The sequence below is a fragment of the Gavialis gangeticus genome, unplaced genomic scaffold (genome assembly GCF_001723915.1).
Source record: "Gavialis gangeticus isolate Ggan-Ray unplaced genomic scaffold, GavGan_comp1, whole genome shotgun sequence".
NCBI classification, from domain to species: Eukaryota; Metazoa; Chordata; order Crocodylia; family Gavialidae; genus Gavialis; species Gavialis gangeticus.
This window is the reverse complement of record NW_017729024.1, coordinates 108,201,371-108,217,652: the sequence shown is the minus strand read 5'-3', so window position 1 is coordinate 108,217,652 and position 16,282 is coordinate 108,201,371. Positions and strand designations below refer to the sequence as shown.

The following is a 16,282-nucleotide window of genomic DNA, read 5'->3' as shown; positions in this document are numbered from 1 at the left end:
GTAGTAGTAGTAGTAGTAGTAGTAGTAGTAGTAGTAGTAGTAGTAGTAGTAGTGTTTTGTTTTAATCATGGAAGAAAAAGGATTTTGGTATTTTAAAGAGTGAATCTGGGATTTTTTTTAGTCAGAGAATTTGCAGTTTTTAAACAGGGAACACTAGGATTCCTGCTAGTGAGGCAAGTGATAGGACACAGGCAGAGAAACCTGCCCAGGGCTGTGAGCAGGAACCCAGCTGGATGGCAAATGAGGTGGCTGATCTCCTGGCCATTTGAGGCCAAGAGCCATGGGGCTGCAGAGCCAAGAGGGCGGATACTGTCACAGGTGACAGCAGCTCACAGTCAGGCAGCAGTTCCTGCTGCCACACTGCTGCAGTGGATAGAGGGTTCAGGGTCCACTCTAGGTAAGGGCTGCTGAAGCAGTCCATCGGGCACAGGGAGGGATAGTGTCCCCATATGTAAACTGACCGGGCCTTAGAGAGCAAGTAGCCTGGTGCTGCCCACTAGGGAGGAGAACAAGTAGCCTTGTGAGCAGGTAGAGCAAGAGAGCTGCTTTCTCCTGAGAGCAAGTAGCCCTGTGCTGCCCACCAGGAAGGAATTGGGGAGGGTCAGTTTGCCCCAAGTGGCACAACTTGCCTCACACCAAAGTGCATATTCAGGCACATGTGCTGAGGCATAAATCTCTGACACAAATTTGTGCTGTTGTTATTTGAGCAGCTGCAAGCACACATGCCTTTATGTGTGGACGTGCCCCTGTACTACAAAAAGGAGCACAAAGTTAAGTTTCTCAGTGATACACATCCCAACTTCCTTGCAGAGGAGTGGCATTTTCCATTCAGTGAAGACACTATGAAATGTTGTATGAGAAAAAGAGGCTGTGCTCATCTTTTGCCATTGAAATTACACATCGCATGTGTTGTAATGCTGAAGGGGCTAGGTATGAGGTGGAATGAGTGCAGAGTTGTTACAGAAAGCTACTGCCCACACAAGGGCAAAAACAGATTCTACTATCACTGCACCCTGCAATGAGATGGAGAAATAACATTCCTTGCCTTTGTTTACCCTCTCAGCAGGGGAAAGTGTGCAGATTCTACCATCAACTTCTGTATGTGTGTCAAGGTATTTCTATCCTTAACTTTGTCATCCTCAGCTACACTGCTTTTAGCTACCTGTTTATCCAAAACTCAAAAAATACACTTGCTAGTGATGAGTGGAAGCATTCCCCTAGCAGTTAAGGAAGCCCAGGGCATCAGTTTCTGCATAATTTAAACGTTCCTTTTTAAAAAAAAAAATCAACACTTTAAAGTAATCTAGATCTTTATGGCTGCAAAACAACTGTGGCATATATATCAAATATAAAATGCACTCTCTTCCTGAGTCAGCAGATAGCTCTACTGCCTCTGCCACTGCTGTACTAACCCTAACTGTAAAATTGTTATGAAGCAGGTCAACACCTTGCTGCTGCCTCTTGTAAAAGTAGCAGCAGAACCTTTTACTAAAAGCTTCTTATACAGAAGTGAACCACAAAAAAAAAAGAAGCTGGGAAATGATATAGTAACAGAGGTCCTCTAACTGCCCTGAAGTCAGGGAATTCTTAATTAGGGAGCGGATTCAAAGCCTCTTCTCCCTCCTGATTATTAGAGAGGAAAGGAACCTAAAATTTATCAGAAATTTACTAACCCAATATATATATAAGGAGTCTTACAAGCAGCATCCAGGGACAATGTCCTGGCTGACTGACCTCCCCTCTCCACTTTTCTTCTTTCTTGAATCTACCTCTTCCCAAGCTAATGGTAGATGCTAATGCTTATGTTCTCTAGATTGAGATACCTATTAAACTGTTAGTTTTTGGTTTGCTTGTTGTTTTTTTTAAAACCTATATTGCTAGTCCAGTATGACTGTTTGTAAGTTTATATGTTCAAACTGACATTCAACTAGTACAATACAACTGACTTTCATAGGTTGACAGAAATGGGACCATCTGCATTATGGAAAACAAAGAGATTTGGGAGGTCACAATTACGATTTGGTATCTTTTCTACAGGTTATCTCCAATACGAACCTTTCTTACGGATTTGGGTCTGACATAAGCCATGGCCAGCATGACCGAGCAAGTAAAACTTGCAACCTCAGAAGATGGATACATTGAATATTTTGGCATGTAGATGGAAAGGGAGGGATTATACGGTGGATACCGTATGGGAAAGTGAATATGTGATAGCAGAACCAAAAAAGGATTGGGAAGCATTGCCAGCGGAAGGGGAGAAAGGCAACAAGCCAAGGCAAACAAAAGGAAAAGCAGAAGACATGGTCAGATTTTAAAAAGATGTGCTAGCTTTAAAAACTTCCACTCAAAGTAATGCCAACCCAGATTTGGGGTCAAGGGGAATTCTAGCGCAAAATGATTCACTCTACTAGGCAGAGTGAACCACTCTCTAGGCAGAATGGGTAGTTGTAAGGCTGAATGTTTAGCATCTTTTCATCTATTTTGTTTCCTTATTGCCAGTGGTGAGGCTTTTTTTTCCCTTTAAAAATACACACATTTTTAAAAATACAATACTGTGTGCTTTGGAAATAAAAATACATGGAAGATTATTTTAGTAAAATCAAAAGAAAGCTATATAAACATTCTTTAAAATAATGTGTTCATTTCCATTTCTCTGTATTTTATGTGAGCTATACAGAAAACAGATGGAAGCATTATTAATTTTTTCCCCTAATGAGTTTTAGTGCAGCTTATTTGTATGTGTTATCTGAAACATATGAATACTTAGTATTGCTGCTGTTAAATTTGTAATGAGTTGTAGGGATTGTGAAATTCCCTGACTGGCTCTCACACAAGTAGTTTATTTTCAGTGCTTAGATGTATTAAGATTAAGCAGGGGGATATGGCAAATGCTATCACTGACCCAAGATAAAAAGTTATAATTTTCAGCTCTTGGAAGTTGCCCTTCTCCCTAATATTTGGTACATTAGAGAAATTTTGGTAAATTTTGGTAAATTAGAGAAATAATGCCTCAGGATTCTGCTGTTTTTCCAAAATGCAAAAAATCATGCACTAGAAATATGGCTCTGATTCACAAAAAGAGCATGCATACAATACTGTGGTCACCATACCTCAATCTGGATAGAGGTGTGGATATTGTGGCCGCAAGTTTGCAGGTAAAATGGGAACCCTGGCTTGTGTGCACAAGTGCCCAAAGTGCAAGTAAATATTGGCTATTTGAATGCGTGGATCTATGTAGGTATCTCACCAGTCATGCAAAAGCCTGATTTGCACTACAGTTACATGTTCACTTATGAATGTCTGTTACAATATGCACTTACTATCTGAGAATGTAAGTGCATATTATAACTGAGACTCTGAGCATCACTGAACTTTTCTTGATAATTTTGTTGCCTTGAATTAATTTCACAAAAGTAAAAAAGGAGGGTCATGCCCCCACCCAGCTCCTACTTGGCCCAGCCCTCCAGGGAGCCACGTGACTGGAGCAAATAGAGCATGCAAACAGGCGTGCTCTGGGCCCAGCATGGGAGTTAATGCAGGAGGGTGAGCAGGAGGGACACAAAGCTCTAGATGGCCAGCCTGAAGAGAAGGTTTGGCATAGTAGTAGCCCTGACTACTGCCTGTGTGTGATGGTTGTGATGCACTGCACACCGAAGATCTCCCCCCCACCCCCACCCCCCGGTACCACTGAGGCCTCTATTCAGATGGAGCCCATGGCTCCAGCCTCCACCAAGACAGAGCCCTTGGCTCTCGGCTGTGGGGACTTCCTGGCTCAAATGCATGCAACTGGGGACAAGTAGCAGTGGCACAGGGTGTGCTGCTAATACTTTTCCCTGGAGAAACAAAAGTCTGTGTTCATTTGGATGTGGACCAAGGGCACATGGCATGCTGCAAGGCTCTTTTGGCCCACAGCTTCAGAGTTCTGGAGTACTAGGGCACTTTGTGGGGGGCGGGTGGGCACTGAGCATCCAAGTTAGGACAAAGAAGGTGAATGCCTCTGGAAACATCAGGAGCAGGTGATGCATGGCTACAGTCTTGGTGTTGCAAGTAGAGGACACTGGAAATTTCCGGGCCAGGTTATAGGGCATTACTGCAATCACAGGGTGTCTGGTGGAAGCCCCTGGAACATTTGAGGTTGTAGGGGTGACCTGACCAGTGGACTACTTAAGTAGTAAAGTTAGGCATGTGGTTAAGGCTCCGATCTGGTATTGGAATCTGCATGGATGAAGGGCATCTCAGTGCAGTGTTTTACAGAACTGGACTCTTGGATACACCAACTGTAGTTACATGATGGGGACATAACTTAAAATCGAAGCAAAGGTCTATGAATTCCTGCTAGTCAAAATCAACAACTCTGGTACAGATATCTTGACCAGGCCACTGTCCTGAAAGATTGTATTGTTCAGTAATGCTCCATAAGATCTGAAAATACTATCTATAGTTTGTGTTATTTCAATATTCCTCTCATTTCCCTTAATTTATAAAATAATTCTTGTTTGACTATACAATCCTTACTCAAACTGGTCTCCTTTTTATAGATTTCTGTGAGTACAGCATGGAATATTGAGCCCAATATATATTAGGCTCTTAACTTTTTTCAGTAGTTGAGCATTGCTTCAGACTTTATTTTAGTCTTCAATTGTTTGAGGGAATAGTATTTTCTAAGGAATAGATTACGTGGATCTTAAAATGCAAGTATTCTACAGTTTTTTCTAACTGAGTAAAGAAACATTTTTACCTTCTAACACTCAAATACCAAGGGTTTTTTAATTGCACGTTGCTTGATGTGTTTGGGTTTCTATTGAAAATGTTTTGATGTAATAACAAATCCATATAACAAAAATTCAGGTAAAACACCTGCTTTTTCAAAGTAGTTGGAACAAGATTACCGCTTGTATTCAGCTTGTTTAAAGGTACTGTCGAGCATGCAAATAATTGAAAAGGGTTGTGTTTATTAATCATCATAACAATATTTGCCAATAATCACTGAAGTATTTTTTGTATATACAGAAGAGCTATTCTGTAATCATCAGTGTACAAGATGCTTCAGAGAACGTATAAACTGAAGCTATATTACCAGAGAGACTGCAAATTGGACAAATATTTTTTCTTTAATAAAATACCTTCGAAGAGAGCTTTATCTGCATCCTTGAGCCTATAGCTGTATTCCTCTGCTGGGATGTAATTTAAACATTTCATGAGAGATTGGCATTTTCAGTGTGTTAAACAGCCTTAAAAACTGCTTTGTTAATTGCAAACCATATTTAGTATGACATAATAATGTAGCACACCTCAAGTGTCATGCCTGTCTTTACTATGCTCACTGGAGCTGTGTTCATCTATACTAGACAACTGCACTTCAAGGAAAGATTTTTTTTTTCTTGATAGGCAATTAGCAGTAATTAGGAAGATTCACCTCAATAAGATGTCAACATCAGGTTGTTTAAAAAAGTTGAATGTCAGTGGCTTAAAAAGGGGGGGGGGGGGTTATCCTTGACACACAGGTATGGCATGTGAAATATGAAAAGTTAATTTAACTTTCCTGCTTATTATTCATGCACAATATTATTTTGTCATTCAGATACTACACTGATGGAGTGCACAGAGTGTTAAAATAGTGCTTCTAGAATAAAAAGAGGATTAATCTACCATTGGCCAATTAGCCAAAGGGTACTTAATGGTCTCTAAAGGCTACTGAAGTCTAACAACTAGCTAAAGCACTGGTAAAAAGTCCTCTATATTACCTTCATTTACTTGACATTTTGTGAAACAGCACGTAGGCTGCTGATAACTGCATTTGCCTGAAAATAGTTTATAAATGAGTGATCTGGTGGTACTTGCTAAACATTCAGAAAAGTTGCTATTAGATAAATGACTAATAACTTCTACGTTTTAGAACTTTTGGGAGTTTTTTCACGGTTTCTGGTCCAGCTTAGAAATAGAACATCGCATTGTCAGAGTTTTTATTTCGTTTTCATGTCTGAAGTACCAGATTTTCAAGGCCATATAGGGGTTGTATGAGGAACACTTTTTGGGGGGCTTTGAAGCTTAGATGCTTGTATTTCTCTTGTCTCTAAAAATTATATATGATCATATGCTAAGCATAGAGTACAATTACTTTTAATTTCTGACATATGTATATATTGTTTTCATATTTTTAGGTGGTGGGATTTCATTTTACTTCATTTTAGCTGTATTTTTTAATTCCCTGTCAATACAGAGATTGATTCTATTCACAAGAGAGAAAGATAGTTTTAAGAGTAGAAATACTAACTGTAGAATTCTTGCCTGAGCAGCCAGAAAGTTGGCAACATTTCACATTTTTATGAATACTTACAAATAGAAACACTGATCAATGACATTTTGCATATGGAAGTGTTGCTTTTGCTAGATATATTAACCCAACATTTGTAGTTACTCCACACTGCTTCTGTACATTTTTAAAGTATCCTTTGCTTTTGAGTCTTTCCCCGACATTGTGTTCATTTGAAGAAGTGAGAGATTAGAATAGTTTTAAAAGATTAAAATCCATCCAATCAAAATATACATCAGTATCATTGTTCTTCTATTTAATAATAAAATTAAAGCAAACTTGGAAAGACATGGAATTATTAACCCTTTTATCCAAATGCTAGTAACATGTATGCACTCATATATACCATGGCCATGATCTGTGGAATTTCCCCAGAGTATCTAAGCCATGATATTTGTATTTAGTTTGAATAGTAGAATGTATTATGTTGTATCCATAAATAATTTTTAATATCACTGAAAATTTTCAAGCTTCCCTATGCTGTCTGCAACGGACACAAAAATGTCTTTGAAAGTGAGTTCTTTACCCTGGTTGTATTTTCTTTCATAAACTCTCAGATGATTTAAATATGTGTGTTGACATGTATGCATTTGTTTATATTTTAAGAATCACTGAATTTTGCAAACAACTTCTGAACAATATAAAATTCTGCTTTTATCTAAATATTAGCCTCTCTTGAAATGTTACCAATATATTCTGTTTACTTTTACTAATTTCTTTTATCTGACATCATGTAATTAGGTATACTTTTAGCCATTTTAAAGCTGTAGTATCTCTTCTGGTTTCTAATTGGGATTCTTCACAGAAGAAGATTTTTTCCCCCTCTGAGAGATTTCAGTACCATTTTGTCTAATTGTTCCTTATGTTAAACTACCATATTATAAACTTCTTTGGAATAATAAAATAGTGCTGTAGTTACCCTCTTAAGGAGCCAGAGAGTTGTCAGGCCATTAAAGCCTGGTGGCTTTCTGCTGACTACAGACTGGTGAAAGATGTGCACTGGCATAAAGATTATTTCAGCTACCTTTTTGCAAAATAATGTTCACTGCGTATTCTTCACAAAAGGAGTATTAAAGCAAATATTTTATTTTTAAAATGATGTCTTTAAGGACCATTTTCATATACCGCTTCACTGATTAAATGGCCTTTGTCAGTTGTCAATCAAGTGCAATAAGAATTAGATAGTTTGTTTGCATGTTATTTATTTGAATTAAATCCCTAACAAGCCTCGTCTGCTAATTGGACTTAACATTTATGTTGCTAAATGAGAAGCATTTTGGCTGCAGTATAGGGTGGTAAGACCTACCCAGTGGAATAAACAACTAACATCTGTTATCCTGTCCTGCTCCAGCTTGGCTTTTACCAGTTAAGTACATCAGCCCTAGAATCAAGGTTATGGAATATGTGGTTCCCTGGCTATGGTGCATATATGTGAAAGAGAAGGAATTATACAACATGAGTAAAGACCAGCCAACCAGAAGTTATTTAGTGCAGCTGGTTCATTTTGCTTTAACCTCTACAAGCCCTACAAATATCAAAACAAAAGCCAAGAAAAGGATGTATGTTTTACAGCAGTTGTCAACAGAGCATTCAAGTAAGCTTGCAGTGGTCACCATTAAAACAGAACTGACATTTAACCACCTTTCACTGCACAGTGGTATCTGAGATACCTTGGTATTTTCTGATACTTAGTGCAGGAAATAAGTGTAGAATCAGAGACAGCCCAGGAAAACATCTTTTTTAACAGTTACCACTATTATACTGCTATTCTTTTACAGCTCCCTATAATAAGATTTTTTTTGCCTGCCATGGGACAATTCTCAACACAGGCAATCAAACTTTTAAGGTTTCGTGAGTGCCTTTTTAAAAGTTCAAACCTTTTTATGTTTGGTTATTTCTCTTTACCACCAGATTTGATTCCCTCCCCTTGAGTCCTCTCAACAAATGATTTCAATCAACCAATATGTAATGTAGAATACAGACAATGTACAGGTGTATTGTTTCTTTTCTAAGGCTAACCCATAGACGTATATATCTTGTTATGACCGATCAGAGACACTTCTTGAATGTAACTGATTGTTGTTACTTGGACTTGGAAACAGACATTAACCTCTGATCTGGCCAAGTTGCAACAAGAGAGAGAGGATTTAAAAGGAAAATTAGAGCATGTGTCCCAAGCTATGAAGGTAAAGGAAGATCTATCTCCTGTGACTTCTAATGAGACTGAAGCCACACCACCAACTCCTTTAAAGAACATGGATTTGAAGATGAAGCAGCTACGCTGTAAACTAAAGGTGAGAGAACAGATGTGATCCATCTACTAGGATAACTTCATGTTTTTTTGTATTTCCAAAGCTGTCACAGAGATATGAAAAGATATATTTTATATTGTTTATCCAATAACTAGCAGCGTAGGGTGCCAGGTAATATTTGTTCTTAAGTGGTAAATATATAATCTAAAACAAATGAGTTAAACTTGAAGTTAAATACTTTTTACAGGGTGATGTGGCCAGATGAAAAAACTATGGACTACAATCAATGGCAAATCATCTTGTTAAGAGTACTGTAGAGCTATATGATTCCAAGCTTCCTGTGAGAAGGCATTGAGCAGTAGTGACTTGTGATTAACATTAAGATAGAGATGCACTGGTTTCATCACTCATGTTACTCTTTTTGTTTTGTATCATCGTGATGAAAGTATGAATGCCCACTATTCCAAAGTTACCATTTTTCATGTAGAAACAATGAAATCTTTAGACTAAAATCAGTATCATCTGTTCATATGGGGACTGTATGTTATTGAATAGAAATAGCTGGCAACAAATGTATGTAAGCCCAATATCAGATATTAAATCAGTTTTCAATACTTCATACTAAAGATGAGTTAAATGTTTTAAAGTTAAAAAAAAGTTTTGACAACCCAATGATTAGTAGAATCTGTATTTAAATTGTAAGATTTTTTTGGCATAAGAAACTATTAAGAATTCAGTTTTGGAATTGTTACTTCTTTTTAGCTGAAGCAGTTAGTAAAAAATTAAGCTCCCAGCAATTGTTTCCGACAGAAGTTGATGATAGGTACATGTTTGATGCAATCCTTTTCTATTTGTAAATTTAAATTTCAGTGAGCAAAGCAGGAACGGCAGTGTCTTAGCTTATAATTCCAAGCATTGCTCAGGTAGTGCTCTGCCAAAAAAACCTCTCAGCTTTTTCAGAGCTATGCTCTTACTGCATGTTCCAGCTGTGTCTAGTGCTTCCTTGGTTCCTTGCTGCTTAGCAGCTGTCCTTTCTGTCACTTCCACAGACACAAACCACAAAACAGGAGCTTAACTTGTTTTCGACTGTCTCGAATGAAGGGTAGTTGCACCTAACCTTTAACAATACACTGATGATTTAAAATATTTTGTCTGTGAGCTAAATCCTTGTTCAGTACTAAATCCTTGTTCAGGCCAATGTCTCATTGATTTTAATGGAAGCTTTACCTGAATAAGGACTGAGTTTAAAAAAAACCCAAAACTTATAGAAGGCTTGAGAACGTGGCCATATATTTGCAGTATAAACTACCTGTATGTTGTAAATGTTTTATATTACATATAGAGATGTAATAATTGCAAATAAATGTGTTACATTCAAGGCTTTTTACCTGGAAGGTTCTGAATTTAGAACACTTTCCCCTGTATCTTTTGATGATACTTGCACCAAAAAAAGAGCTAGGTTCCTTGATCCCTTGTAGAAAAACATAGAACTTTAGAGTTGAGTCATAGCAGATAAGCAACAGAGCAGGGAATGCTTTTCAAACACTTTATTTTAAAATGTTATATTTAGTTGTACACACACATATTTTTAAGGATGTGGGATCTTAAAATAGTTATTTGCATTCACCTGTGGCAGAAGAATATGTTTCTGATCTATTGATGTATAATGGCAAACATAATATATTGTATCTAGGGACAGTTTTCTTTCCATGACAGATCATTCTTTTGTTTCTTTTCTACTGTATTGCTGAAAGTATTTTCAAGGAAACAGCATCCTTGTTCCTAATAAAGAGTTGCTCCTGTAGGCTGAGTGAAAACTGAACTTGATGGCACATCTCTGTCTATCTGTAATGTGATGAATTTCAGGGAGTTTCAAGGACCTGAGGGATGAAACAATGAGGATAAGAGTTAAGGTCGAGATTGGGATTTTGGTTTGGGTTGGGTACTGTAGAGCTTCTTCTGCCTATAGCACTGCATAGAAATCCTGTCAGCCTTATTTTAGGTGAAATTAAGGTGTTGGAAGTCTACTCCCCCATTCTACCCAGACTCTCCAAATAGCCCCCTTGCCTCCCTCTAGTCAACCCCCTACCCAGCTGGACCTCTTGCTGCCAGAAGGAGAGGTATGGCAGGTGAAGACCTGTTTGGGTATACAGCTCTGCCTGTGTAAAGTGAAAAGATATGTGACCCCCTAACTGTAATCCAAAAAATAGTTAAAAACTTGCGTGCTTTTCTTGCAGGCAGAGCCTCACTCAGGCTTCCTTTCACTTCCCAACAAAGTGTAAAGGCCTCTTCTGGAAGTAGGATGCTGAACAGCCTTTGACTAAATATGTAACTTTTCAAACAAGGAAGGGGCTGGGATGCAGATTTTAACTGGCCAGAATGCTGTGTGACCTAATTAAATTGTACTTGCTAGATAGACCCATCCCGCAGTACCCTGGTGGTATTAACCAGAAACTGCCTTTCTCAACATTTGAACTTTGACTTCAGTCCCCACCCCTGCCTCTTCCTGTCTTGGTCTCTTATTAATGTGTCCCTGTAATTTCATCCCCCACTTCTTAGACTTTTGTTTAAGCCTTAGGCGTCACACTTAAAAATTTTATACATCTGTTATATAGCCAGTCTGACATCTCCTAGGAGCCAGAACCATGCCTCCTGCTTGTCCCAGCTTTTCCCTGCTCATTCGTATCTTAGTGGTTGCCATTTGTTTTTCCCCTTCTCTGACTTTTGTGGCATCCCTTAGCTCATCTACCCAAAACTGGGGCTCTCTTTCTATTGGACATGTATTCCACACTACTCTTCTTACTCTCAAACTCCTAGACGCCTCAGTTGCTTCCCAAAACATGAAGAGTAAAAGATTTGGTCTAAAACTTTAAATGTATCAGAACTTGCTGTTGAGCAAAATGAGTGCAAACAATTTGCTTAAGATTTATCATGAACACTTACGATACCAACCCAGAGTTACTCAGTTTCTACTTGATTTTGATTCAAGCAAACTCTCTTTGAAGTATAATAGAGTTGCGATATCCTGTCTAAATTAGTGGGAATCAACTTCAGTAAGGACCTCAGGTTTGGCTGATATTTGGGACATTTGATAATATGGTAACTTTGGCTTTTGGTACAAGTATCTTCTTTCTTTTGAATGGCAACAAAATATCTATAAGAAATGAATGCTCTTAAAAGCATTTCCAAGTGGATATCCCGTTGCTAATTATAAATACAAATACAGCTTCTTAAACATACTTTGTGTCCCATTTTGCTGAGATATCTCAAGCCTATGGAAGAGGGTTTAACATTCTAAATATAAAAGTTTAAATTGGGTATAAAGAATTGATACCTGGAATCCACATGATCTGTCAGAACACTTGTATATGGATTTCCATATTCTACCTCAGAAAAAAGGCTTGACCCTTTCTGTGCTGCATTTACATTTTTTTAGTACCTCGCGGGCAGACATTCTACCTCTGGCAGGACACACAGGAAATACAGTCCCGATCCAAAAATCCTTTTCTACTGAGCCCCCTTTGTACTAGATAAGCTCTCTTTGTTTAACAAATAAGTATTTGTCTAACATAACCTGGCAGCATGTACTGGTGCTGTATTGCCTATGTGCAGAAGGATGTAACAAAGGTGACAGAAAAAATACAAAGACCCAGGGTTTCCACCTAGAGAACCTTGGTTTCTCTAGCAAATCCTTGTTGCCAGGGCTAGTTGGAAATAAGATCCACACCTGCTTCTCCTAACTCTCTTTACCCAAGTCTGCCTGGAAAAAGAAATTCCTTCCCCTTCCATGTCACCCCCCTGTGGCTTCTTTGCACAGGAAAAGACAATTCCTCTCTGGGTAATACTTGTATAGCCATTATAAAAAGCTTTACTTAGTTTCTAAGAATGTGCAGAGGCCAACTTATCACACAAAGATTTATGTTCATGTCTAAGATGTAAACCTGTATAACTGGGTATTCTGCTTCAGTCTAATGAAAGTCAAGCAAGGTAATTCAGTAAATATTCTGATGCCTTTTACCTTGTTAACATTTTTCTGGTTAAATCTGTCCTTTTCAGGATCTAGTGAGATGTTGAACCCAGAAATGTTGGTATCCTAGGCATGCTTTAACCACATTAGAATGTTTCATGTTGTGTAATAAATCACTGGGGCTCAAATTCATTAAGAAAAATCCTGCAGTCCTTACTCAGCCAAAATGCTACCAATCTTTGTCACAACACAAAAATGGTTATTACATTCCTCTTCTCTTTTTGGTTTTAAATTTATGCGTTATTCTTTATCTTTCACAGTATGCCTATATTTACCAGCGTGTATGCAGATGCACACGTGCACACAAACATATACACACAGTTTTTTAAATTAAAATATTCTACTTTCAGGTTAGACTTATTGCCATGTTTTTCTAATTTTTACTTTTAAAAAAATGTTAAACTAAAATAATTATAAATTAAAGACTCCAGAGAGCAAAGAATAAGCAGAATTATTGAAAAAGTGAGTAGCCAACATTTTCTGTTTAAAAAGAAAAATGAGAGGGAAGCTATAGTTTTAGGAAGAAGACAGTATATAGTATTAAAGCAGTACTTTACACCTATCTATACACATAAAAGTCTGTTCCTCTCTAGGTGCATAGTGTTGTGCATGGTATTCCCTTTAATGTTAATGAGCATTACAAACCTTCACTGAGAAGGGAAATTTTCCTCAAGTACCTTTACTGCCTGTCTGATCTATTTGCTCCCTGTTATAGATTTGATGGGTAAATTCCCAAAGCACAACACAATGGCTGAATCTGCAGAAATGTACATACCCACACACACACATTGCATGTGCATTTTCCATCTATGTACTTTTTTTACTATGCTGTTTTCTTAGGGGTTTCAAAGTCTAACTTGTTCTTATGTACTAGTTCTTTTAATTTCAGCTCTTAATACATGTATTTATTTTAACCTGCAATAAGATGGATATTTACATTTATTTCTTTTTCTACCCACCTCTTAAATTGATCTCTACCTAATCCTGGACCAGAACATCCCCTGTCCATTCACACACAACAGAGTTTCTACTTGCAGATCTCTTACTGTACAGAGCAAGAAAAAACAGATAACACTGACCACCTCTACTCTCATCTGAGATGAACATCGATTCACTGAAATTACACCTGGTTAAATGTTTAGGACTGGTACTTCCCTTATACAAACTACGAATTTTTATACTGAAATCTAACCAGAAGAGTAATACACCTTGGAGAGGGAACAGCTGCAAAGAACAGTAGAGCACCAGCTGTTTTTGGAGTCTGACTCCTTGTGCTTGTATATCCTTGATCAAAAGGATTAGAAGGAACCATTATTTGAAGGATCTGGACCCCACTTCTAGCCCATATACATCCTGGTAGGGAAAGTACTGTTTTAAAAAAAACAAACCCTTAACAAGATGAACCTGGTAGAAATTTACTTGCCTCCTGCCTACTTATGCCTCCTATTGACTACCATGTGCAGAGGGAAATCTAGTTTGGTGAGGTACAAAAATCCTCCTTGTACCCTGCAAAACATAAATTCATAATTGATGGATATTGTCAGGCAAGAAATTAGTTTTGGGTTTGCCTTTAAAGGGAAAGACTTATGATAAATTAAAACTAAGAATGTTCTTTTGTACAACTTCATAGATACTAATTATTCTTTAATAACATTAATCAAAAATAGACTAAATTTATTCCACGAGCCTTTTTATTTTAAACAAATTCATTATTGGTTATACCTCAGATAATATTTAATTCACTTTTATTTATGTTTTAATAATTTTTTTTCCATCTAGAATGCAAACAATGAAATCAGTAAACAGTCAACCACCATTAAGTCTTTGAAAAATGAAGTACAAGAGAAAGAAGAACGGACGTGGGAACTACAAGAAAAGTATATTCTGTCCTCTATTCATTGTGTTTGGTGCCACCCTGTGGCAGATAAGAGCTTACACCACTATTAACTGTTTCCAACCCAGACTTGTTAAGAGAACCTTTTCTTTTTACCTCCTCTCTTTTTCATAATCTTGCCTACTGTTATGCAGGTTTTTTTTAGAAAATCAGAGCAGTACATGCTAAGATCACATTTTATATAAACTGATGAGTGATTACCTGGCTACCATTTCTGCATTTCAATAAGAATATCTAAAGTCAGGATTCAGACCCCAGAGTCGACTTAAGTTATCCTTGATGTAAATCTAAATGAATGCCTCAGCACTGCTAAAAGCAATCTTTCAAATACAGTAATTCTTTGCCTAGGGGCTAAGAGACATGTCAAGGTTTAGATGCTTAAACTGGATTAAATATCCAGTCTTACATGTGTAAAAAGTGCAAAAGGACACTTGTGTTTGTTTAGATTTGAATTGATTAAGGGTTATTTTATGTTTGGAATTCATGTGTATTGGCTTGACACATGCTATTGAGACTTTTCTTTTTCCTACCTGCAGATATAATATTGTTCTTTACTTACGTTAGGATATAAATGTAATCTATCAGAACATTAACGACTTTCAAGTCTGACCAGAAGATTTTAAAAATTAATCTAACTCTACACAATTTTTATTTTTTTTTTAGAGAAACATTAAACATTTTCTGTATTGATGCAGTTTGCTCATTTCAAATGTAAAGGACTCTTTAAAACACTTTAGTAGTGTATATTTTCTATTAATTAGTACATTAAGATAAAATTAGGGAAGGCTTCAAGTATTATATTTCAAATCAGAATAAAAGTATTGTGATTGTTTATCATACTGTTTTTACATAGCAAATACTGCATTGCTTGTCAGATGTATTCCTCCTAATCACCTCAATAATATTAATACGTCAATTCAAATGCAAAATATGTGAAGGCATTTACTGTACCACAGTTCTCTTGCTGGTTTTATACAGCATTAATGTGTGATATCAACACTGCTTTATGCCTGAAAATACCATTTATTCATTTTGTTTTATAGGGAAAAAGAAGCATAGTGATGTGCTTATATTAATAAATTACTCAGTGTATATGTGTAAAATACTAATTTATTCTCCTGCTCGAGAAGCATTTCATAAGGCATACAATCCTGTATCATAACATTTAAAATATGTCAGAGGAGGTGTAAGCTTTATTTTTTAAGATACTTCTTTGAAAAATGGTGTGTGTGTTGATTTTGAGTGTTTTGTAGGAAATAATTTGAAATTACAGACCAGTCTGAAAGGAACCTATACAGTGAAACATTTTTCCTTTATTGATGTGAACAATTGACTTTCATAAATGGAAATTCCACCTGTTTTTAAATGATTGAAAAATATATACCACATAATAATAATTTTCCCTAATTCATTAGTTTACATTTTTTCAATAAGTGCATTGCTTTCACTAAAACCTTTAAAACTATTTACCTGAACGATTGTCTTTTATTTAGAGAATAAGCTTTAGAAATTAATGTCCACTGCATTCAAACATTTAATTGTTTAAAGTAACTAGATATTAAGAGCTGTGATTCGTGTAATTTTTCCTCTTATTTCCAGGATTTCTCGGATGGAGAGAGACTTAAATATGAAAAGACATTTGATAGAAGACTTGAGGTCTCGGCTAAAAGCAAACCAGGAAAATGAAAAACTCGATAGGGAAGCAATCGAAACTCTTGAGAAAAGGGTACCTCTTCTATATTATTCATATTTAAACCAAAAAAAAAAAAGATTCTATTTGGATTGCACTACTTATT

At 36.8% G+C, this 16,282-nt stretch overlaps 1 protein-coding gene across 5 annotated transcripts in view; it reads left to right on the top strand.

Moving 5' to 3' along the window:
• CNTLN (centlein) overlaps positions 1-16,282 on the top strand; it is a 474,592-nt gene that overhangs the window by 407,742 nt on the left and 50,568 nt on the right. For all 5 annotated transcript variants that reach the window (XM_019517543.1, XM_019517544.1, XM_019517542.1 and 2 more), the window contains 3 exons: positions 8,416-8,607; positions 14,372-14,469; positions 16,086-16,212. In XM_019517543.1, the coding sequence (XP_019373088.1) occupies positions 8,416-8,607; positions 14,372-14,469; positions 16,086-16,212 (417 nt within the window). The remainder of the gene's footprint in view (positions 1-8,415; positions 8,608-14,371; positions 14,470-16,085; positions 16,213-16,282) is intronic.